We start from the raw sequence: 25,884 nt of genomic DNA on the forward strand, positions 1-25,884 counted from the left end.
CACTTCAGCCTCCCTACTAATTGCGACTACAGGTGCACACCACTCTAGCCAACTAATTTTTTCTATTTTTTTGCAGAAATGAGGCATCACTATGTGGCCCAGGCTGGTCTCAAACTGGGCTCCAGAGATCCTCCTGCCTCGGCCTCCCAAAGTGCTGGGTTTACAGGCATGAGTCACCATGCCCTGCCAAATGTTATGTTTATTTGATCACAGTTTTTTTTTTAAGGCTGTGTCAAAATGTCTGCATTCGATCTTGTCCCCTCCACTCAGGAGGAGCAGTGATGTGAGGGACAAAAAGTGAAGTGCTGTTGGACAGGAACAGAGAAGGCCGAACCCGAGGCCTGAAACAGACACGAGCCAGATCAGGCACAGCTGTGAAGCCACAAAGGTTTAAGGCAGCCGACTGGCTGGGTCAGTCGGATCATTCCAGCCGGCCGCAGTGCAAGCTACTTTGGCGTGGCGTCCATCTCCTCAATGGCCTAGTGTGTGGACCTTCCTCTCCACTCTGGTGGGCATCTGGCCAGGAAAAGTTTGCTGGTGCCAGTTCTAACACAGGGGACCCAGGTGTCTGGGACATTTTTATTTTGTCTCGGTTTGGAATGGAAAAGCGACTGAAAGAACAATGTGGGCACAAGTCCAGATAGATCATGCTGCCGGCCTGGCAGCTCCCGGAGGAGCCTACTGAGGCTCCAGTCCAGAGATGACTTCTGCAGGGGCCAGGCCTGGCGGGGGCTTCTCTTAGCCAACTTGAAAGCAGGAAGTGGCAAGAAATACTGTCACCAAAGGTTGCTCCTTTTGCCTTGCCTACTGGGGTTCTTTATAATTGTCGGAGTTGCATGTTTTCTTTTTAGCATGCACCACATCAGTAAAGGACCCATTTCAGGAAAAGCAGAAGGATTTTTACACATCTGTTTTTAGTCCTATACTTATTAATCTAAAGCTTGCGTTGCCTTCTCTGTCCTCTCCTTTGCTCTCCTCTCTTCTCTCTTTCCCCCATTTCTCCCCCTCATCCCTGCCCATCTCTTTCTCTTCTTTCTATTGTAGTAAAATATACATAACATAATTTACCATTGTAACTATTTTTAAGCATAAAATTCAGGGGTAATAAGTATCCCTTTCTTTTTAAATTAAACTAATTTTTTTTCTTTATTTTTTTCTGAGACAGAGTCTTGATCTGTCGCCCAGGCTGGAATGCAGTGGTGTGATCTCGACTCACTGCAACCTCCGCCTCCCAGGTTCAAGCAATTCTCCTGCCTCAGTCTCCTGAGTAGCTGGGATTAGAGGCACCTGCCACCATGCCCAGCTAATTTTTGTGTTTTTAGTAGAGATGGGGTTTCACCATGTTGGCCTGGCTGATCTCGAACTCCTAACCTTGTGATCTGCCCGCCTTGGCCTCCCAAAGTTCTGGGATTACAGACAAGTGTGAGCCACCGCACCCAGCCTAATTTAAACTAGTTTTTTTTTTTTTTTTTGAGACAGAGTTTCACTCGTGTTGCCCAGGCTGGAGTGCAATGGCGCAATTTTGGCTCATTGCAATCTCCGCCTACCAGGTTTAAGCAATCTCCTGCCTCAGCCTCCCAAACAGCTGGAATTACAGGCATGTGTCACCACACCTGGCTAATTTTGTATTTTTAGTAGAGATGGGGTTTCATCATGTTGGTCAGGCTGGTCTCAAACTCCTGACCTCAGGTCATCCGTCCATCTCAGCCTCCCAAAGTGCTGGGATTACAGGTGAGAGCCACCATGCCCAGCTAAACTAGTTTTTAAAACTATTATTACAAAAGAATTTCATGAACATGATAAAAAATAATGTAAACACTACGGAAGGATCCAAATGAAAAAAAAAGATTCTCAGAGCCATCTTATCCTCCCACAAAATACAATCCTTGTGAAACCTACATGGAACATTTTAATGGACCATCCATTGGTAACACAAATGTATTCACAAATCTATTCACTCTCTCCTTACAGGTTAGGGGACTCAGTCCTCAGTGCACTGGGTACTTTTCCTACTTGGAGGTGCAGGCCCGGTTTTCTTACATACCCATGCACATGTGTGCCTACAAGCACACACACATACACACACACGTGTGTGTTTTCATAACTGATTACATTTATATATACATACATATCTTATATTCATATAAAAGAGTGACATTCATACTGTTCCATACCTTGATTTCATTTCACTTATAGTAATCTACCCCATAACTATCCAAACCTACAAACACATTACCCTCATCCCTCCTTTAAGGCTTTAGTCCAACACTGTTTCCTGCCTGCAAATACTTCAACATCTCTCTCCTCCCAGGTGATATTACAAGGCCATCAAGATCTATCTCATAATCTGTATTCTCCAAGAATTTAGTACTTTTATATGCCAATTTACTACATAATGCTACAGGAACCATCATAGCTCAGTGGAAAGGAAGGTGAACTCTTGAGTCAGTCATTCAGGGATCTCATTCTCAGCTCCACATCTAACTAGCTGTGCAAAGGGCTTACAGAGGTCCCCTTGGACATTTTTCTAAATTCCTCTGGACCTATTTCCTCAAATAAAACTTTTTGAATAAAAAGGAATAATTACCTTGAATAATGATGTTGTTTTTATACACATTATACATGTGTGTTAAGTGTTGTGTTTGTGTTAGGTTTCTCCAGAGAAACAGAACCAACTCTGCGTGTGTGTGTGTGTGTGTGTGTGTGTACTGTGTACTGTATACTGTGTGTGTGTGGAGGGGAGGTGCCTATACAGTCAGCCCTCTGTGGGTTCCACATCCAACTGCAGATCAAAAATATTTTGAGGGGGAAAGAATGGATAATTGCATCTTTATTGAACATATATAGACTTTTTTCTGGCCATTATTCCCTAAACAATATAGTATACAACTATTTGCATAGCATTTACATTGTCTTTGGTGTTAGTCGAGAAAAAGGACAAGACAAGTCTCAATTATTTTAGGAGGTTTATTTGCCAGACTTAAGGGCGTGCGCCCATGACACAGCCTCAGGAGGTCCTGGTGACATGTGCCCAAGGTGGTCAGGTCACAGCTTGCTGTTGTACATTTTAGGGAGACATGAGATACCAATCAATCTATGTAAGAAGTACATTGGTTCCATCCAGAAAGGCAGGGACAACTGGAAGTGGGGAGGGGGCTTCCAGGACATAGGTAGGTGAGTGACAAACGGTTGCAGTCTTTGAGCTTCTGATATGCCTTTCTAAAGGAGGCAATCGGATTATGCATCTATCTCAGTGAGCAGAGAGATGACTTTGAATAGAATGAGACAGGTTTGTCCTGAGCAGTTCCCAGCTTGACTTTTCCCTTAGTTTAGTAATTTGCGGTCTCCAAGATTTTCCTTTCACATAGGTATTAGAAGTAATCTAGAGATGATTTAGAGTATACAGGAGGGTGTGCATAGGTTACTTGCAAATACTACAATGTCTTATACAAGGGACTTAAGCATCCTTGAATTTTGGTATTTTCAAGGGGTCCTGGAACCAATCCTTCACAGTTACTGAAGGATGACTGTATGTATATGTATATGTATATGTATATGTATATGTATATGTATATGTGTATGTATATGTATATGTAAAGGGAGACAGAGAGAGAGTGATTTTAAGAAGATGGCTCACGAGATTGTGGAAGTTCACAAGTCCAACATCCACAGGTAAGACCAGCAGGCTGCAGACCCAGGGAAGAGCTGCAGTTTGAGTCCGAAGACAATCTGCTGGCAGAATTCCTTCTTTTTCTGGAGAAGCCAGTCTTTTTCATTATTAAGGCTTTCAACTGACTGGGTGAGGTTCGCCCACGTGATGGAATATAATCTGCTTTACTCAAAGGCTACTGATAACAAATATTAATCTCATCTAGAAAAAATCCTTTCACAGAAACATCTAGAATTATGCTTGACTAAATATCTGAATACTATGGCCTAGCCAAGTTGACACATAAAATTAATCATCATAGGGCTGTTTAAATGTAAAACTACCAAAAAGATGCACAAAACAAGTTTTATCTTCCTCTACCCCAAATCCAAATAGCTAGAAGCAAGCAATCTCAACATTTAATAACCACTTTTCTCAGAATTTCTGTTCCTAGCCAGCTAAACAAAGAGAAAAGAAAAGGCCATAATATAAATGCTATTTTAAGATAAAAGATTATAATTTAATATTTTTAAAAGGGAAAAAAGTAAAGTATAACTTCAAATAAATGTTTCTTTCCAACAAAGTATGCATTCCTAAGAGATCCTTCTAGAGCTCGGGGAAAACATTACGTAAGGTCATTAAGAAGTTGATCATTTTGGAGCTTTCTTTTTTTTTTCTTGCTACTCGGTTTTAATTCTGGACAGAATCAATTTACTTCCTATAATGAAATATAAAAATTTAGTAGAGCACATGACCTCCTGACTTCCTCCCTCTCTCCACTTTCCAAAAATTATTTGTATTGTTATAAGTTTTACACTGTCAAGGTTTATAAAGCTTATGTGCTGATTATAATTTCTGCCATGTTTCCTTTTAATTTTCTATGTAAATATAGTCAGTGCTCATTACCATTTCTTTTGCCAAGTCTTCTATATTTCTGATCCCTTAGTTTTGATTCTTCTCTTGGGTAGCTAGATTTTGTCAACAAATCTTTATTCTTTTCCCCCAAATCATTTTTTCTCTCCTGAAAGGTTCAAGAGTGTGGTATATATGGTAACTAACCATGCTTGTTTACCTGGAACTGTCAGGTTTTACACTGAAAGAAAGTCCCGTATTCTGAGCAGCCCCTCAGTTCCGGGCAAACTGCGCATGGTGGTCTTTGTAGCTGTAGCCTCCACATTCCTCTTTCACCTACAAAGCAGCCTCATCTCTGAGAACACAGGAAACATTACAGGGGCTGGAGAGATGTGAGAATGGTGTCTAGAAGAAGGAGCTGCTCAGATGAAGGGAGATATAGGGATTTGTGTTGGGGAAGAGGGCACGTCGCAGGCAGAAGTAGGGACACATTTGCTGCTGAGTTGAAAGAGAACACATTTTTTTTTTTTTGAGATGGAATCTTGCTCTGTTGCCCAGGCTGAAGTGCAGTATGTGATGTTGATTCACTGCAACCTCCACCTCCCGTCAAATGATTCTCCTGCCTCAGACTCCCAAGTAGCTGGGACTATAGGCATGCACCATCACGCCCGGCTAATTTTTTTTTGTATTTTTAGTAGAGATGGAGTTTTACTGCGTTAGCCAGGATGGTCTCGATCTCCTGACCTTGTGATCTGCCCACCTCGGCCTCCCAAAGTGCTGGGATTACAGGAGTGAGCCACCATGCCTGGCCAACAAGAATTATTTTTAATATATTGTATCTAGTTTCTTTATATTTCCAAAAGCCTGTCACATTGTCCATAGGTATTATTGCTTTTTTTCTGGATGAATGGGATCTGATGGGGCCAGCTTGGCATGCCTCACACACAAGGATTGTTTTTACCTCCCGTGATTGGCTAGAAAAGAATTAGGCTGGGCGACTCTTTTTCTTAACACTGGTTGATGCCGAAGAGAAATCACATTTGCTTGTTGAGACATCTTACGTTCAGCCATTCATATTTTTCACTCATCAGATTTAAGTCCCATATGAGTAGCAATCATGAATATTTGGTTCACCAGGGTAAACCTGTGCCTAGTTAGTAATTTTCATATACTAAACACTCTGCCCAATATAAGACAGGCACTGTGATGGAAAAGAAATTCTTCCTATAAATCAGGGGTTCTCAAGCAGGGATGATTTTACCCTCCAAGGGACATTTTACAATGTCTGGAGGCATCTTTATCACAAGATATCTTGGGGCGGGGGTGGGGGTTGCCACTGGCGTCTAACGGGTAGAGGCCAGGGATGCTGCCAACCATTGTGTAATGCACAGGACAGCCTCCACCCTCATAGCAAAGAATTATCTAGCCCAAAATATCAATAGTGCCCAGGTGGAGGGAAACATTCTTAAATGGCTGTCACAACTATAGTAGGCAATTTCTCGTCCTCTGACATTGCACTCCAGGCAGACTCAACTGTTAAGTGGCACAGAAGTACTGAGTCCTGTCTCTCCCCACACCCTACCATGCAAAATTATGCAGAAAGATTCCTGGGGGAGGCTTTCTTCTCTCCTGTCCCAGTGGTTTGTTACTGCTCTCCTAAGTCAAAAATGCACATATTTTTTCCCCAAGTTTTTGTACTCGTACTCTTCCCTATTTTCACTCTCCATCCCTATTTCCTTGTTTGTACTCCATGCAAAGTAGAGTCCAGCTTCCTAGGAAACAGGTGTCCCCTGACCTCCCTCATGCCGTTTCTAGAAATGGCTTGGGAAAGAATGCAGCCAGAGACCCACGGATGTGCACTGTCTCCCGCTCCTTGTTCTTTCTTCTCTTCTCCTGGTGAACAGAAGGAACTTGAACCAGCCTGAGCCCCCAGCTCTGTAACCAAACATGAGAAATCAGTCCTGTGATTTCAGTCACGTGCTTAGGCAGTGAGGAAAGGACATCAGATTCCTAACGATCAAATTTCCTGAACAGAAATATTTGCGGGCAGGAAACAAAAGCCCGACAAGACACTTTAATTTAGGTGCAGCATTTAGTTTTCAGTAAGGTTTTATTTCACAGACAGAATAAAGACAAGCTGAATTCAGCCAAATTATAAAAGGTTATCAGTAAGTCTATATTTTCCCCGTCTATTGTTATGATTTCTACTTGAGGAAAAAATATCTAAAATTAGATTTTTTTTTCCCTTAAGAGTGGCTAACCAAAATGAAGCAAATTAATTGACTTTATCAATTTATTAGGTTGGTGCAAAAGCACTTGTGGGTTTTGCCATTAAAAGTAGTAGCAACGGCCTGGTGTGGTGGCTCACACCTGTAATCTTAGCACTTTGGGATGCTGAGGTGGGTGGATCACAAGGTCAGGTGTTTGAAACCATCCTGGCCAACATGGTGAAACCCGTTTCTACTAAAAACGCAAAAAATTAGCTGGGATTGGTGATGCACGCCTGTAGTCCCAGCTACTCAGGAGGCTGAAGCAGAGGAATCGCTTGAACCTAGGAGGCAGAGATTGCATTCAGCTGAGATCAAGCCACTGCACTCCAGTCTGTGGCAACAGAGTGAGACTCCATCTCAAAGAAAAAAATAATAATAATAAAGTAGCAGCATCAGCCAGGCCTGGTGACTCATGCGTGTAATCTCAGCACTTTGAGAGGCTGAAGCAAGCAGATCACCTGAGGTAAGAAGTTCAAGACCAGTCTGGCCAACATGGTGAACTGAAACCTTGTCTCGACTAAAGACACCAAAATTAGCCAGGCATGGTGGCGTATGCCTGTAGTCCCAGCTACTAGGGAAGCTGAGGCAGGAAAACCACTTGAAACAGGGAGGCAGGGGTTGCAGCGAGCTGAGATGACGCCACTGCACTCCAGCCTGGGCAACAGAGCAAGACTCCATCTCAATAAATAAATAAAAGTGGAAAGGTAATATTGGGGACAGGAAGGGTAGAGGGTATATGGGAATATGGAAATTCTCTGTACTTTTCACTTAGTTTTGCTATGAACTTAAAATCGCTCTAAAAACAAGGTTGATTTAAAAAAAAATTCATGCCTATGTGCACAAGTTCAATGGCCAATTTGAAATGATGGTGATAAGTTCTGCCTGTGATACTGTGGAAGCCAGATAAGAGAGTGGCCATTTATGCAAAGCCATGGGGGACTCAGATGGTCAGAAAAGATCCCATAGGACAGGCGCAGTGGCTCATACCTGTAATCCTAGCACTCTGAGAGGGCAAGGTGGGTGGATCACTTTAGGTCAGGAGTTCGAGACCAGCCTGGCCAACATGGCAAAACCCTGTTTCTACTGAAAACACAAAAATTAGCCAGGCATGGTGGTGGGCGCCTGTAATCCCAGCTACTCAGGAGGCTGAGGCAGGAGAATCACTTGAACTCGGGAGGCAGAGTTTGCAGTGAGCCAAGATTGCACCACTGCACTCCAGCCTGGGTGACACAGCAAGACTGTCTCAAAAACAAAACAAAACAAAAACCTCATACAGGTGGTGATATCTAAGCTGAATGTTGAAAGGTGAGGTGTTCTAATCTGAAAGTCTGAAGAAATATGTTCTAGCAGAGTGCAGTGTGAATTAAGACCTTTTCTGATGGAAGCACTTAAAAAAATAGGTCAGGCATGGTGGCTTATGCCTGTAATCCCAGCACTTTGGAAGGCTGAGGCTGGTGGATGATATCATGAGGTCAAGAGTTTGAGACCAGCCTGACCAACATGGTGAAACCCCGTCTCTACTAAAAATATAAAAATTAGCCGGGCGTGGTGGCAGGCACCTGTAATCCCAGCTATTCAGGAGGCTAAGGCAGGAGAATTGCTTGAACCCGGGAGGTGGAGGCTGCAGTGAGCCGAGATTGAGCCACTGCACTCTAGCCTGGGAGACAGTACAAGACTTCATCTCAAAAAAAAAAAAAAAAAAAAAAAAACTAAAAACCCAGTTGCTCTCTCTTAAACAATCAAATTTATTGGATTATAGAAATCAACAGGCTTGGGCGAAGAGTGCTCCAGGGCTTGCAACACAGCCCCATGACACAGTCTGTATCTCTCCATTTCTCCTCAGTGTTGGTAAATATCCTGTTTTCCATAAGATGAGTGCAACAATCTCAGCACCTTCTTACTCTCAGTTCACATGAAGTGGGGACAACGCAAACAGGCTGAAAGTGAGGGAAGAGACTGTTTCCCCAGGCTACTGTTTTATCAGATGGATCATGAGTAGCTACCAGGAGTAAAAACCCCAAAATGGGCATCATGCATGAAGATGTGAAACAGCGTCATGTGTGGTCTGGGAATGGGTAGAGCATCCTATACAATAAAGCAGACTGGAGAGGTGGGACCGAGGCCAGATCATGGAGGGTTCGGTGTACCATTTGAAGAAATGGAGATTTTTATATTTTAGGCAACAGAGAATCTATGAAAAAGTTTATGCAAGAGTCTGCAATTACCAGATTCTCATTTCTGACAGAACTCTGACAGCGGGAAGGTGCTGTGTGCCTTGGCCAAATAACTTGACCTCTCTAAGCTGCTTCAGTGTCTAATGTGGACAATAATAGTGCCAATACCATAGGATGATGGCGAAGTTTAATGAGATAGCATTTGTAAAATCCTTAGGACAGTTACTGGTATTTAGTGAGAGCTAAATATTTGCTGCTACTAACATTGCAACTATTGTTATTATTGTTGCTGTTGCTACTGAAGTGGAAGGGTTTGAGGCGAGAGGCATGGAGGTGATAGACAAAACCATCTACACCCACACAGTTTACTATCCTCATCAGCGTAACTTTCTTATTCCAGAAACTATCACCCTGGAAGGTAAAACTTACAAATAACTTCATTTTTTTACTCCAGGAACATCTTCACAATTACATCAATAAAAAGCAATTTATACTCCAAGGCTGTTTGAACCCTTTGCCTCAAAATCCTCACTTTGCTGTGTCTTCTAATCCTAACCTATTTAATCATGATTATTTGCCAAGACCCCACCTTGTCAGAGTCACCTTAATCAGAATCCAAAATCTCCTAAACACTGTGATTGGGTCATCTTCTCACCGAAATGTTACCAAGACTCTGAAGACGGAGCTCTCTGTTACTGCGGTGAGCAATAGACTCTGCTTTGTCTTAGGACAGATTGTTTTGGTGATATTTTCAGGAAGCCGGCATTCAAGAGCAGGCAGCTCAGAAACTGGCAATTGTCCAGGTGAAAGATGGTGAGAGATGAACAGGGCTTGATGACAAGACGGGAGCATGTGAATGGAAGCACTGTGAAGGAGAGAGGCCTTCGTAACTGGGTGTGAGGAGAGAGGAACATTCAAGGACACCGCTCAGTTTGGCAGCTTCAGTACCTGGATAGACTGTGGAAGGATTTTCCAAAGTAGAGCTGCAAGGTTTGTTAGGTACAATTCAGGATATGTATTGACATGTGATAAGGGAACTAAGGGAACCAGCTTTATGAAACTTCTTCTGATTTCTAATCATCCATCAAGACCCCTTCAGAGGTAGGTGACCCGGCTGCAAATAGTTAGGGTTAGGCTTCTAGGTTCCATAAGAGGAAGCCCTCCAGTGCCCTGCTCAGTTATAATTCTCTTCTTCATCAGAAACTTCGCCTATTGGTGCTCAACACTCTAAGTGTGAAGTGTATCACCTGTATGTGTCAAGGCCTATTTCCCCTGTTCTTTCTCTTTGCCTGTGTACAGGCAAATTTCTGAATTGTGAATGCCCATAAATTCCATTTTAAAGCACTGATGTAGATTATACTGCATATTTGGGGAGAAGAGAAAGAGGGGGTGACCAACTTATTCTGGTTTTAGCACTCCAAATCCAGCCTCCCAGAAACCTCCACACTCCAGGGCAAATTGAGATGATTGGTCACCCAAGATAAAGGAGAAGGTTAAAACCAATCTTCAAATCTCCTTTCATTGGGAAGTTTATAGTAAGTAATAAATACTGACCTGACCAAGCAAAAAAGATTGAGGCCAAGCATGGTGGCTCATGTGTGTACTCCTAGCACTTTGAGAGGCCGAGATGGGAGGATTGCTTGAGCCCAGGAGCTGGAGACAAACCTTGGCAACATAGGGAGACCTTGTCTCTACAAAAACGGAGAAATTAGCTGGGCATGATGGCATGTGCCTGTGGTCCCACTTACTTGGGAGGCTGAGGTGGAAGGATCGCTTGAGCTCAGGAGGTCTAGGCTGCAGTGAGTCATGATCCCACCACTGCGCTTCTGCCTGGGTAACAGAGCAAGACCCTGTCTTAAAAACATACACACACACACAAAAAAAAAAAATCAAAAAACTTACACGAAGAAAAATGAAATATCTCAAGTAAACAACCTAACTTTATACCTCAAGGAGCCAGAAGAAGAACAGGCTAAGCCTCAAGTTAGCAAAGAAAGAAAATAACAAAGATTAGAGCAAGAGAAAAAATAAAATAGAGAAAATAGAGACTATTATAGAAAACAATAGAAAAAATCAATGAGACTAAGTGCGGGTTTTCTGAAAAGCAAAGCAAAGTTGACAAACCCTTGGCTAGACTAATCTAGGAAAAAGGAATTCACATAAAATTTTAAATGAAAGAAGAGACATTACAACTCATGCCACGGAAATTCAAAGGATCATAAGAGACAACTATGAATAATTATATGCCAATAAATCAGATAACTTATAAGAAATGAACAAATTACTAGAAACATACAACCTACCAAGATTAAATTATGAAGAAGAGAAAATCTCAACAGACCAATAGTGAATAAGAAGACTGAATCAGTAGGCCGGGCGCGGTGGCTCAAGCCTGTAATCCCAGCACTTTGGGAGGCCGAGGCAGGTGGATCACGAGGTCAAGAGATCGAGACCATCCTGGTCAACATGGTGAAACCCCGTCTCTACTAATACAAAAAATTAGCTGGGCACGGTGGCGCGTGCCTGTAATCCCAGCTACTCAGGAGGCTGAGGCAGGAGAATTGCCTGAACCCAGGAGGCGGAGATTGCGGTGAGCCGAGATCGCACCATTGCGCTCCAGCCTGGGTATCAAGAGCAAAACTCCGTCTCAAAAAAAAAAAAAAAAAAAAAAAAAAAAGAAGACTGAATCAGTAATCAAAAATCTCCCAAGAAAGAAAACCCAAGGACCAGAGAGATTCACAAATATTTAAAGAAGAATTAATATCAATTTGTCTCAAACACTTTCAAAAAAATTGAAAAGGCAACACTTCTAAAACTCATTTTATAAGAATAGCAGAAGCCAGACAAAGACACTACAAACCAGGAAAATATAGGACAACATCGCTGATTAACATAAATGTAAAAATTCTCAACAAAATACTAGTAAACCAAATTCAACAACACATTGAAAGGATCATACCTCATGATCAACAGGGATTTATCACAAGGACGTAAGGATGGTTCAATGTATACAAATCAATAAATGTGATATACCATATTAACAGAACGAAGGATGAAAATAACCTCAATAGATGATGAAAGTATATTTTTAAAAATTAAATATTGTTTTGTGATTTTAAAAAAACTCTCAATGAATTAGGTATAGAGGGAATGTACCTCAAAATAATAAAGGCCATATATGACAGCTAACATCACGCTCAATGGTGCAAAGCTGAAAGTTTTCCTTCTAAGATCAGGAACAAGACAAGAATTCCCACTCTCACCACTTCTATTCAACATACTCCCAGAAGTCCCAACAAGAGAAATTAGGCAAGAAAAAGAAATAAAATGCATCTAAATCAAAAAGAAAGAAGAAAAATTGTTTCTGTTTGCAGATGACATGATCCTATATATAGAAAACCCTAATGACTCTACCAAACAGCTGTTAGAACTAGTAAACAAATTTAGTAAATTTGCAGGATACTATTAAAATGTCCATACTACCTAAAGCAATTTATATATTCAATGCAATTCCTATCAAAATTCCAATGACGTTTTCCACAGAAATAGAAAAAGCAATCCTAAAATTCATATGCAACCACAAAAAAACCTGAATATCTAAATCGATCTTCAGGACAAACAAAGCTGTAGGCATCCCACTACCTGATTCCAAGGTTTACTATAAAGCTATAGTAATCAAAACAGCCCAGTACTGGCATAAAAAGAGATACATAGACCAATGGAACAGAGTAGAGAACCCCAAAACAAATCCCTGCATTTAAGGCCAACTCACTTTCAACCAAGGTGTGAAGAACATACAATGGGGAAAGGTCAATATCTTCAATAAGTGATACTGAGAAAACTGGGTATACAAATGCAGAAGATAAAATTGGACCCTCTTCTTATACCATACACAAAGGTCAACTCAAAATGGGTGAAAGGGCCAGGTGCAGTGGCTCACACCTGTAATCCCAGCACTTTGGGAGACCAAGGCAGGCAGATCACTTGAGGTCAGGAGTTCAAGACCAGCCTGGCCAACAATGGTGAAACCTTGTCTCTACTAAAAATACAAAAAGTAGCTAGGTATGGTGGCAGGCACCTGTAATTGCAGCTACTTGGGAGGCTGAGGCAGGAGAATTGCTTGAACCTGGGATGTGGGAGGTTGCAATGAGCCGAGAGGGTGCCACTGCACTCAGCCTGGGCAACAGAGTGAGATTTCATCTCAAAAAAAAAAAAAAAAAAAAAAAAAAAGGTGAAAGACTTAAACATCAAACCTGAAACCCAATAAATCCTAGAAGAAAACATAGGGGAAAATTTTCTTGTTAGTGGTCTTGGCAAAGATTTTATAATTATGACCCCAAAAGCCCAGGCAACAAAAGCAAAAATAAACATATGGGACTAAGTCAAACTAAAAACTTTCCATACGGCGAGGGAGTCAACAAAAGTAACATGTAACCTGAAGAATGGGAAAAAATACTTGCAAACCATATATCCAACAGAGGGCTAATATCCAAAATATACAAGAAATTCATACAACTCAATAGCAGAAACCCCCAAATAATCCAATTAAAAATAGACAAAAGACCTGAATAAACATTCTTCAAAGAAGACATACAAATGGCCAAAATATATATTTAAAAACTGCTTGTCAGGCACAGTGACTCATGCCTATAATTCCAGGACTTTGGTAGGCCAAGGGGGAAGGGAGGGATCACTTGAGTCTAGGAGTTGGAGACTGCAGTGAGCTATGATCATGCCACCACTGCACTCCAGCCTGGGTGACAGAGTGAGAACAATTTTCTACCAAAAAAAAAAAGCTCAACATCAAGAAAATGCAAATTAAAACAACAATGAGAAATCCCCTCACACTTGGTAGGATGGCTAGTATTAGTATTAGTCAAATGATAACAAGCATTGGCAAAAATGTGGTGAGACTGGGAACACTGTTGGTGGGATTGTAAATTGGTACAGCCATTATGGAAAACAGTATGAAGCTTCCTCAAATAACTAAAAATAGAACTACCATATAATCTGGCAATCCCACTTCTAGGCATATATCCAAAGAGAATGAATCAGTATGTCAAAAGGATATCTGCCCTTCACTCCCATGTTCACTGATGCATTACTCACAATAATCAAGATAGGGAAACAACCTAAGTGTGTGTTGATGGCTAAATGGATAGAGAAAATGCGGCACACAAACACACGCATGTATACAATGGAATATTATTTGGCTGTGAAAAATAAGAAAATCCTGCTGTTTATGACAACACGGATGAACCTAAAAGACTTTATGTCAAGTGAAATAAGCCAGACACAGACAAATATTACATGACCCCAGTTACATGTGGAATCTAAAGAAGTCAAACTCATAGAAACAAAGGGGGAAGTTGGTTGCCAGGGGCTAGGGGGTGGGGAAAATGGGGGGACTTGAGTCAAATGGTACACACTTTCAGTTATAAGGGAATAAGTTCTGGGGATTTAATGTACAGCATGGTGACAACAATAACAATAGTAATAATAATACTTCATTGTATACTCATATTTGCTAAGGATCTTAAGTATTCTCACCAAAAAAAAGTTACCTATATGAAGAGACAGTGATGTTAATTGATTGTGATAATCACATCACAATGTATATCAAAACATCATGTACACCTTAATATATACCACTTTTATTTTTCAGTTATACCACAATAAATCTGAGAAGGAAATCTCCCCTTTTCCTCAAGTTTCTCTCCATAGGCTGCAGGCCCACTCACTTCCCTGCCTTCAACAGAGTCCTTTCTGTCTTTCCAGTAGCACCTGCTCCTCTTAGATTCCTTTGCAAAATCCCCTCACTTTGTATGTGTGTGTGCATGCACACATGCAATTAGCACATGTGTATTTACTGCATTAGAGAAACAGCAGTCTAAGGAAAATAGACCTAAACAGAGACTGATTTGGTTTGGCTGTGTCCCCACCCAAATCTCATCTTGAATTGTAGCTCCCATAATCTCCATGTGTCGTAGGAGGGACCCAGTGAGAGGTAATTGAATCATGGGAATGGGTCTTTCCAGCACCGTTTTTGTGATAGTGAATAAGCCTCACAAGATCTGATGGTTTTATAAATGGGAGTTCTCCTACACACTCTTTCTTGCCTGCCGCCATGTAAGATGTGACTTTGTTCCTCATTCGCCTTCCGCCATGGTTGTCGGGCCTCCCCAGCCATGTGGAACTGTAGTCCATTAAACCTCTTTCCTTAATTACCCAGTCTGGAGTATGTCTTTATTAGCAGTGTGAGAACAAACTAGTACAGAGACTGTCCCTGGAAATTGGGGGTTGACATTGCCATATACTTTAAGTCAAAATGCTTCCCTTCTCAAATCTCCTATGCTTTGAACCAGTGTTAAAGACAGACAGGAGTTTCTTTTTTTTTTTTTTTTTGAGACAGAATCTCACTCTGTTATCCAGGCTGGAGTGCAGTGGTGCGATCTCGGCTCACTGCAACCTCGGCATCAAGGGTTCAGCGATCCTACCACCTCAGCCTCCCAAGTAGCTGGGATTACAGGCCTGCACCACCACGCACAGCTAATTTTTGCATTTTTAGTAGAGACGTGGTTTCACCATGTTGACCAGGATGGTCTCCTACTCCTGACCTCAGGTGATCTGCCTGCCTCTGCCTTCCAGAGTGTTGGGATTACAGGTGAGAGTCACTGCACCCGAGCAGACAGGGCTTTGTGAAACTTCCTCTGATGGTTTCTATGCCCTGCTCCTCTCCTGCTTCTCCCCTTCCTCTGAGGCTGCCTTCCGCCTGCCCTCATCGACTTGGTGCTTACTTTCTCTCCTTTTTCTCTCCTTACACCCTTTGGGGTGGTTTCAGTAAGACTTATGGATTAATTCTGTTTCTGTCCCTTTTATTTCTCAATGCATTTCTTATTTAAAACAAGATGGGCTAGCCGGGTGCGGTGGGTCATGCCTATAATCCCAGCACTTTGGGAGGCTGAGGTGGGTGGATTGCTTGAGCTCATGAGTTCAAGACCAGCCTAGGCAGCATGGTGAAACCCCATTTCTATAAAAAATATAAAAATTAGCCAGGCATGGTAGCGCATGCCCGTTGTCTGAGCTACTCTGGAGGCTGTGGGAGGATTACTGGAGCCCAGAAAGTCGAGGCTGCAGTGAGCCATGATCGTGCCACTGCACTCCAGACTGTGTGATGCAGTGAGACCCTGTCTCAAAAATAAAGAGATGTGCTGCACTCACAGCAGGCCAGGGTCTGGGGAAGAAGATGGGTGGTTAAAATGGTGAAATAGGGATAAACGAATCAGAGAAAAACATTTTTTTTCAACCTTTTTATTATAGATTCATGCCTTTCTTTGCTTCTTTTGTAAATTGGGCCAATTTTTTGTAAGTAGTGCCCACTCCCAAGGTTGTTATGGAGTGAAAGGAAGTAATACATCCAAAGTGCTTAGAATAGGCAGTAAGTAAATGCTCAACAAATGCCAGCTGTTGTCCAGATTAGCTCAGTGGGCCTTGAGGAACATATTTAAAGGGGCAGTCTTCTTTGAGTGGAGGGGCACGAAAAGTTTTCCTGAAGAGAGAACACTTCTCCTTGCATCAAGTCAAATAAGGGAATTCTAACTGGGCCAGGAAGCATTTGCTACTGAGTCTAATGGCAAAGAAAGTAAATTATAAGTAAATTAAGTCAGTGTTAGTAGTATCTGTGTTTTGCAGAAATTAAAAAAAAAAAAAACCCACCGGTTTCTATGTCTTAACTAATCTTAAAGGTCAATGAGCCTTCATATGAAACCCACAAAATTATCTAGTTAAACAAGATCCTCCTCCGGCACCAATACTGCTCATCCACGTTACTCCCACAGTCAGATGTGCGGATGGATGCTGCTGGAGGGTATGAATCTTCTCCAGTCCTCCTGCTAAAGAGGAACATATGTTTCCCACTGGCATGCAGCTCAAGGAACCAGGCCATCCTCACCTAACAAGCAATTAAATCAACATGTATCTGGTATCAGAAAATGAAATTCCATAGATACATTCCAAGGCACGAGAGGCAAAACTGCCATCAGTCTAAGCATCCTGGGCTCCTGAAGTCAGATGGACAGTGACAGTGGCCCATAGGATTGGTTATTCTGGCTACTGCTGCAAAAGTTTCTCTTCAACGTGGTATACAATGGGCTATCTTATGAGGTTAAGCAGAATACAGGGCCTTGACACTGCTAAGCACTAACAGTTACATCTAAAACACTCCTGTCAGTGGATGAGTGGAGAGAAAGCATGGCTCCTTCCTCCCCCAAATAAAGACTGGGGCTGGGGAGCATAAGACTCCCTAAGGCAAACCATATGTGGAAAAAGCTCCAAATACATATTTGGCAACAATTTTATGGAGCTGGAAAGAGTCATCCTCAAAATATGAGGATGTGACTTCAGGAAATTCTGAATGCTCCTTTCTGTTCAATACTTTTCATAATTGAGATCACATTATATGTAGTCTTATTTCCCAGTATAGTCTCTCAAGTATCAAGGATATTTTAGAAAACACCAAAACTGCTAATTCGATATAGAAAATTTTCTTTTAATTTGAATCTTTACTGAATTATAATTTTTCATATTAGCCATCTCTATTTCTCTTACTCCGCTTCTATGAGTTGTTACATCCTTTGTTCATTTTTCTCTTGGAGTCTTCATGTTTAAAAATATATGTATTAGTATGAGGGAGTTATGGGGAGTGACTATCAAAAGTACAGGGTTTCTTTTTGGGGTGATGAAGATGTTCTAAAATTGATTATGGGCCAGGCGTGGCGGCTCACGCTTGTAATCCCAACACTTTGGGAGGCTGAGGTGGGAGAATTGCTTGAGCTCAGGAGTTTGAGACCTGGGCTACATAGTGAGAATCTGTCTCCATATTTAAAATAAAAATAAAAATAGGCCAGGCGCAGTGGCTCATGCCTGTAATCCCAGCACTTTGGGAGGCTGAGGCGGGCGGGTTACCTGAGGTCATGAGTTCAAGACCAGCCTAACTAACATGGAGAAACCCTGTCTCTACTAAAAATACAAAATTAGCCAGGCGTGGTGGTGCATGCCTGTAATCCCAGCTACTCGGGAGGCTGAAGCAGGAGAACTGCTTGAACCTGGGAGGCAGAGTTTGTGGTGAGCCGAGATCGTGCTATTTCACTCCAGCCTGGGCAAAAAGAGTGAAACTCTATCTTAAAAAAAAATAAATCAATAATAATAAAATGGATTGTGATAATGGTTATAATAAAAAACCACTTAAGTATACACTTTAAATGGGTTAACTGTATGGTATATGAATCATCTCAATAAAGCTGTTTTTAAATATTAGCATAAGTCATTTCTATATTAAGGCATTAAGCCTCCCTCTTCCAGAATCTGCAGGCAAATTTTCTAATCTCATTTGCCATTTACTTTCTCATATTCAGAAGATAGATATTTTTAGTTACATCTATAATCTGCTCCTTAATGAATCCTCCCATCACTAATATGGTCTTCTAGCTTATTTTCATTTTTTGTCTGGATTTTGGTGTACATTATAAAGCTATAATCTAGTATTCTCCAAAAGTTTACCTTCCTTATGTTCCTAGGATTTTGGGGATATTTTATTTATATATCTAGGCTACTACTGCATTGGTCTGAGAGTTCAAATGTAAACCATTAGTACATTTTCAATTTTTTTTTTTTTTTTTTTTTGAGACGGAGTTTCGCTCTTGTTACCCAGGTTGGAGTGCAATGGCGCGATCTCGGCTCACCGCAACCTCCGCCTCCTGGGTTCAGGCAATTCTCCTGCCTCAGCCTCCTGAGTAGCTGGGATTACAGGCACGCGCCACCGTGCCCAGCTAATTTTTTTTTGTATTAGTAGAGACGGGGTTTCACCATCTTGACCAGGACATTTTCAATATTTTTTAGCGGTGAAATATGGCTTTTTATCTAGTATTTCAAGATTTCATTACTTTCCTTTCAAAATATTCCTATTCTTGCACATCTTCCAGATGAAATTTAGAATAACACTATCAAGCCATTGAAAGCATTATTAGACTTGCATTCAATTAATTCACAAATAGAAGAAATGTTTAAAATATTTCATTTTATCAGCTAGGAGCAGTAAATAACAGAACACCATACAGGTCTTCTGTTATCTTCATTCTTGCACAAATACTCAGTGTATCTATAAATTTGACAAAGCCTGTTGGATATCTGGAGGTTTTTGCTAATTTTATATCAATTTTAAGGCGAGATTCCTGGGCTTTCTACTTGGACCATTAAATTATCTGCAATAATAGCAATAGCTTTTTCTTTCCCAATAGTTGTAATTCATTTCTAGTTTGGGTCTTACTGCACTAAAAAAATTAAATCAATATTCTGATGACAAGCCCTGAAAACATTAAAGCATGTATTAAAAACAAAATTGTAAAGGATATGTATAGCTCTCAAGCTTTAGAGAAAAATCTGAAATTCATCAATTTTGCCACTTTCTAGAATCTGTTTCACCTAATTTAGGGCTAAAGAGCACCCCGAAGTGTTTAATAGATCTGGTGTGACATTATTCAGAGCAGGTACTCATTATTGGGGTCATGGGTCCCTTTTCCCTCAGCTGTGCCCATCACATTCAACCACAGCAGGTGACAGTTCCTATTAATCTTTGCTACTGACTGGAAAACTGTTCTATTTCCTCAGCAGACATAGCGGAAGTGTCTAACGTCCTAGAATGCAATATTCAACTGCATGCTTCTAAAGCCCCCCAATCATCTTTTTGCATGCTCTGTGTTAGTTTGTTTTTGACATCCTCTCTTCCCCTCTGACATTTGTGCCTTGAGAATGAATCTTATTTCAAATCACTACTTGCACACACTCATTTGTTACAAAGTACATCAACTACCAAATTTAACATTTGAGTGCTGGTTGCTAACAGAAAAAGGAATAAAAAATGTGTGCAGACAAGGCGTTGGTTTCTGAATAGCTGATTTTAATGGTGATATGACTGATTTTAACTGCATTCTATCTCGCCCACATTCAAAGGAGTAAAACTTACGGTGACCATGTTAATCATGAAATAGTATTGCATTTATTTTAAACTGATGGTCCCCAACTTAGGGTTTGACTTACAATTTTTCAGCTTTACCACAGTGCACAAGTGATATGCTTTCGAGTATCCATACAACCATTGTTTTTCACTTTCAGAACAGTATTCAATAAATAACATGAGCTATTCAACAGTTTAGTATAAAATAGGCTTCGTGTTAAACGGTTTTGCCCAACTGCAGGCTAAATGTTTTGAGAACATTTAAGGCAGGCTAGGCTAAGTTATGATTTCAGGTTAGAGATATTAAATGCATTTTCAATATGATATTTTCAAATTATAATGGGTTTACCGGGACTTAGCCACATCATAAGCTGAGAAGCATCCATATTTAACATAATGAGAAATTTTATTTTTCTAAACAACTGAGAAAGTCCAATTCAATCGACACTACAGAGGAAATGAACTGAAATATGGCCTCTTCCTACCCAAATCACTGGAAGAGAAAATCTACTTATATTTAAGTGAACTGTACTTAATAAATGACACAAATATATGTTTAGAAACAATGCTCCACATTTTCAAGGGTGAGCGACTGTTTACCAAGATCTGGGAAGAGCTTCAGTAACTGCCTGTAAAATAAGGAACAATTTTTATTAACTCTTGTCCTTAGTAAGAAATATGTAAATCTTGATGCAATACTCATTAGCTAGAATTCTTCCATCACAAAATTTTTGTTCACATATGTTTAAGGACTTTTTCTTTATGTTTTTTTGGAGACAGAGTTTCACTGTCACCCAGGCTGGAGTGCAGTGGTACAATCTCAGCTCACAGCAACTTCCACCTCCTGGGTTCAAGCGATTCTCCTGCCTGAGCTTCTTGGGTAACTGGGATTACAGGCACATGCCTGGCTAATTTTTTTTTTTTTTTTTTTTTTTGTAATTTCAGTAGAGATGGGGTTTCGTCATGTTGGCCAGGCTGGTCTTGAAATCCTGAAGCCAGGCAATCTCCCACCTCAGCCTCCCAAAGTGCTAAGATTACAGGTATGAGCCACCATGCCGCCCTTGTTTGACTTCTAATTTGTGAATGTGACTTCTCAGATTTCTCTATAAAACACCTTCAATGACAGTACAAATAAATTAGTGTTGAATAATTACTATAAAGTAATTTAGATAATTCCTATATTTCTCACAAATCGCTTGGGGTTTGCTGCTTCTGCATGTATCACAGGCTTCCTTTTCAAACCATCGTTTTGATTCTTTAAATTTCTTGTCACAGCATCATAAGTTTCATTTGCTGTAAATTATTCTAAAAAGTTTAAAAGTGAGATACTTGGAGCCCCAATGAATGGATCATATATAATCCCTGCCACGGGCATTAGGTATAGTGTTCGAACACTTTTTAACAAGTGTCATTCTAGAAAGATGAGATATCACAGCTACAGGATAGTAGGTCTACAGTTTTAATGTGAGGCTTGGGGAAATAGACTCTAAAATCCTATTTTTACATTTACGATGAAGAAAAAACCCTCAACACCTGCCAATTTAAATATAAATCAGATGCAGTCACACTGTAATAAATATGCTGAGATAAATAACTTTGTGTATTTGTAATTTTTTAAAAATTTAATTTCCAATTTTGCTGAATTCAAAAATACATACAACTTAAAGCAAATAGGGCACAATGTTAACACCAGGTGAGGGTTACATGGTGTTCGCTCTACTACTGTTTTACTTGTGATGTAGATTAGCAATTTTTCAAAATAAAAAATGAAAAAATGTTTATAAGACAAAGTGTATGTCCCTGAGTATCACTAGTTTTAGAGTTAAAAAGTGCCCTGTCTTATAGGTAAAAAACTTTTCTGCTAAAAGAAGCATGGGAGAAATATTTGACACGCATTAAAGGAAAAAACGGGTTTAGAAGCCAATAAAGAGAGAACACACTGCATGTACCGCCCTCATCAATATCATCTCTTGAATTTGAAAACAAACATGTTCCTCCTGCTCCAACACAAACTCCCATGCTAATCGTGCAAAAACACAGCAATCCACCAACTTCCACGTTTACAAATGATAAAGTTTAAAAACGCATCTCTCAATAAATGAAAATGTTTTCTAACTTTGGGGAATAAAAAAGGTTTTCTCAGTTGAATGCCTTAAAACTGTCTAATACTCTGAATTTCTCATGTACCATTTAATTTGGCTATGTTTTAAAAATACAGCACGTGGTTTTAATTCTTGTTTAAAGTCTAACGCTAAAGGACAAGGCCTCACAGTTCCCTGGTAGCTTGTTGGCTGAACAGTATCAACACGGCGAAATTACAAGACTTTCTTTTTAAGATTTGAATTTACTTTTTGAGATGTGAGACAGCACTACAGCATCCCCAAATTATCTGGCTTATGGTGAAAATGGAGAGAGCAAAAATCGTATGCTGTGAATGATACCAACAACAACAAAAATCTGTCCCAAACCTAAAGCTCCCTTCCCAGGTCTTCCAACAGGTCACATGGAATGACTGCACACTTCTTTCCTCCTCATGGAAGATTGAGAAAGGAGAAAACTTACAACTCAGGGGCAGATACCGGGAAGACCCAAGGACAGGGCCAGGTCCGTTTAAATGAAAACACAGGTGACATTAGGATGAAACAATCCTGGGAGGTGGGACACAAGTGAATTTAATGAACAACAGCCTTAATTTTGAGAATAGTGTCAATTGCTGGTTTTTAAACTCATTATGGGCATCAGAAATTGTTTAAATAAACTCTTTTCCTCCCCCTCCCACTTCCCGGCCCCTCAAACCTGTATCATCCTCTCTTAGTTCTCTGCACTAATTACTGGCAGTCAGATCACACAGACAATAATTTAGGGTCCAGTGAAAGTAACACAGCTTGAAAGCAAAGTCTTGGGAGACTAAGGAAAAGAAGGTAGAGGCAAATCTCTAGAAAAATTGAGTGTTTCTCTTTGTAGAAGCTATAATGATAATTTTTAAAAAAAGGTGGCTTAACTTTGCTAATAACCTAAGATGATTTGTGGAAATTCACTAAACCAGAAATTGTTATTTTTTGGTTTTTGGAAGTGTGCATTGTTGCAAGCAAAAATAACATAAAACAATGTTAAATCAAGCCCATTTTAAGCTCCCTGAGATGACCTAGAGAGACACACTACACAGTACAGTATTAGAGCAGAAAATAATTTACAAAAATCATTTAGAGTAAAATCAAATTTCTATTTCAACAAATATATCATCAGATTAATTGTATCTTTGATTATCTGTTGCTATACGTTTATTTATACAAGAAAAATTGTCACATTTAAAATTCTCAAAATAGTTTTGGCACAGGTCACATCTTCTCATTTTGCGAAGTCCCTGAGCACTTTGAACAGGCTGACCTTATGCATCAGGCGCTTCCCCAGACAGCCTGGTCCTCTCCCCAGGATGCCTTGCTACCTGCTCTGGCCTCAAGGCTACTTTTACTCTTCCCACCATTAACTCTAGATGAACATTTCATGCTATCACCTTTCTAGCCAATGGTGCTCTGCAGAAACCATGCAGCATCTCTGACAAGAAGACCTAGAGTCCCCACCCCAAAAAGGACCTCGTACTATCTTCCCGACGATTACTGACAGGGAAGGGGAACCAGAGAAGGGTACGTTTTGTGTATCCTTCGTATTATTCATAAAATTGACTGTAACGGTCAGTGTTTTAATGTCTCCAAAGCTTTACGTCTCAGATGCTCATCCAAACACTGGATGGCAAAGAGGTCAACATCCACGTCAAACTTATTGGCAAACAAGTGGTGCTTGCGCAGCATCCAGTTCAAGTCGCCAGCTCCGAAAATGCACACCGAGCGCACGTGCACCCCGTCGCAGGGTGGGTAGGGAGCACCCTTGGAAACATCACCCTCAAAGTACTGCCACTTGACAAACCTGGCAATCGCGTGCATGTCAGACAAATCGTACTTATGGCTGGCAGAGAGTGAGCCCGGGACTTCAGGAATCCTCTGGATGGTAGCCCAGAGATACTCATCAGGGCTATATGTGTCTTGTGCCCACTCCATAAACTTTTGGATTTTTTCATTCTGTAGTACATACGCCACATACTCCCTACTGACCACAAAGTAGGCACTGCCAGAAAAAAGGGGTGTTTCCAGCGGAGGAAGCACTTTGACAGTCCCTGTGTTTGTCAACTTTCCATTAATGACCTCATACCGCTTTTTCCACCTTTCTTCTTTATTGGATGGCATCCTCTCCGTTTCCAGGTTGTTTTCTCCCATCAACAACTTGAGCTTCCTGACAATTTCTAGGTTGGTTTTAATAGGAAAATCCATACCACAAAGATTTATCAAGTACTTCCAGTTTGCCTTCATTGCGTAGAGGTCCTTCATGCAGTTGAGGTCAGCCTGAACCCGGCTCCACGATGCATAAACCACACTCTCCAATCGGCTGGCCACAAAGACATTACTGAAACAGGAAGCAATGCCCATCACTGCAGCTAAATAGGAATCCTTGGATTTTTTGTCCACATGAATGCAATAGAAATTCTGAGGCATATAGATGGCCCTCAGTAGCCTGTCAAGCATTTCGATCTTGTGGTGAACCACTATAGAATATGCTATTGGAAACTCTGCCTCTTCTTTACTAAGGGGCTCTACAATATATTTGCGCCTCTTGATGAAAGAATTACAGTCACTGGTCATGTTTATATAGTCATCAGCTGTCCACCGAGGGCGCTTTTTAAATTTCACTGTTAGGATCTCAAGCTTTACCTTTTGGATTTCATTTACATCACCCTGTAAAACTTTGGTGCAATTAATATCACTACTAGGATTCTCCCCAGCAAGCTCCAAGTGTCTGACACTTACAAATTCGGGCTTCTGATGAATCCTTAAAACGGAGAAGGTGATTAGGGAAAAAACAAGAACCACAAAGTAGTATTTAGTGGGATAAGAAAAAAGTCTCCTTCGCAGCAACTTCCTCAGCATTTCAAACAATAATCAGGGATTTCCTTTGTGAAGGGCAGTCTTCTACGCTCCAAGCACCAATGATTTTTCCTCCGTCGTGGCCTTGAACGTTGTCAGTTTGCATTTATCAGAACTGCAATGGCATCTTGAAATGAAGAACATCACTGAAAAAAAGCAATTATATATATAGACATATATATGTAGAGAGAGCAATTATATACAAATTATATATATACACATATACGTATATATATGTACATATATACGTATATATACATATTTATATATGTGTACATATATACGTATATATACGTATATATATATATACACAGAGAGAGAGAGAGAAAGTCTTTCACAGTAAATCTTCTCAGGCTCAGAAACGGTCCTCTTTGCTATGGGGTTAGGTTTAAAACAAAAACAAGTGACTTAATCACAGGAAAAGTGGTAGTAGTATGGGAGACCCAGTCTCTAGTATTTATGCCACAGATTGAAAAAGAAAACAAAAGAAAAAACAAACCCCAAAGCCCAGGACATGGATGCAATAGAATACCTTACAACAAGTGTTTTACCTCTCTGGTGTGCTGAGGTGCAAAACCATATTTGGAGGCCTAGGCAATAATGATTGAACAGTCCATAGCTGGTGAGTTTCTGACACTGTGCCAGTTCTAAGAATTAGCGCCCCTTTTCTTGAAATCTTTAGTAATTTAAGTTCCTCCTGACATCTTTTAATGTCCATTAGCTGATGTCAGCAGCCCTAAAGATTTGAAGAGATCAGATCCATTCTGCTTTTTGCTGATTTAGAATTTGGGGCACACTTAGGGAGAAGTTCAGAAATGGTTGTGACTTTTAAGAATCTTTGAAGGAAGGGCAAGTCATGGAATTTTCAAACTGGATTAAAAAGGCTCGGCTGAAACCAGGCCCAGTCTGGGACTGTGTTGGGTTGGCCCCACAATGAGTTAGGTTCCATGCC

General features: G+C 40.6%; 1 protein-coding gene across 10 annotated transcripts in view; it reads right to left on the minus strand.

Moving 5' to 3' along the window:
* GCNT1 (glucosaminyl (N-acetyl) transferase 1) overlaps positions 1-25,884 on the minus strand; it is a 198,186-nt gene that overhangs the window by 131,075 nt on the left and 41,227 nt on the right. For 4 of the 10 annotated variants that reach the window (XM_021667119.2, XM_012474554.3, XM_064361639.1 and 1 more), the window contains one exon: positions 14,314-25,078. The exons of the other annotated variants lie outside the window; for them this stretch is intronic. In XM_021667119.2, the coding sequence (XP_021522794.1) occupies positions 23,649-24,935 (1,287 nt within the window). In that variant the 5' untranslated portion in view covers positions 24,936-25,078 and the 3' untranslated portion in view covers positions 14,314-23,648. Of the gene's footprint in view, positions 1-14,313; positions 25,079-25,884 lie in introns of those variants that run through there. 10 annotated transcript variants of the gene reach the window in all.

This window comes from Aotus nancymaae, unplaced genomic scaffold, assembly GCF_030222135.1.
Source record: "Aotus nancymaae isolate 86718 unplaced genomic scaffold, 86718_ANA_hifiasm-v0.15.2.pri h1tg000041l, whole genome shotgun sequence".
Lineage (NCBI taxonomy): Eukaryota > Metazoa > Chordata > Mammalia > Primates > Aotidae > Aotus > Aotus nancymaae.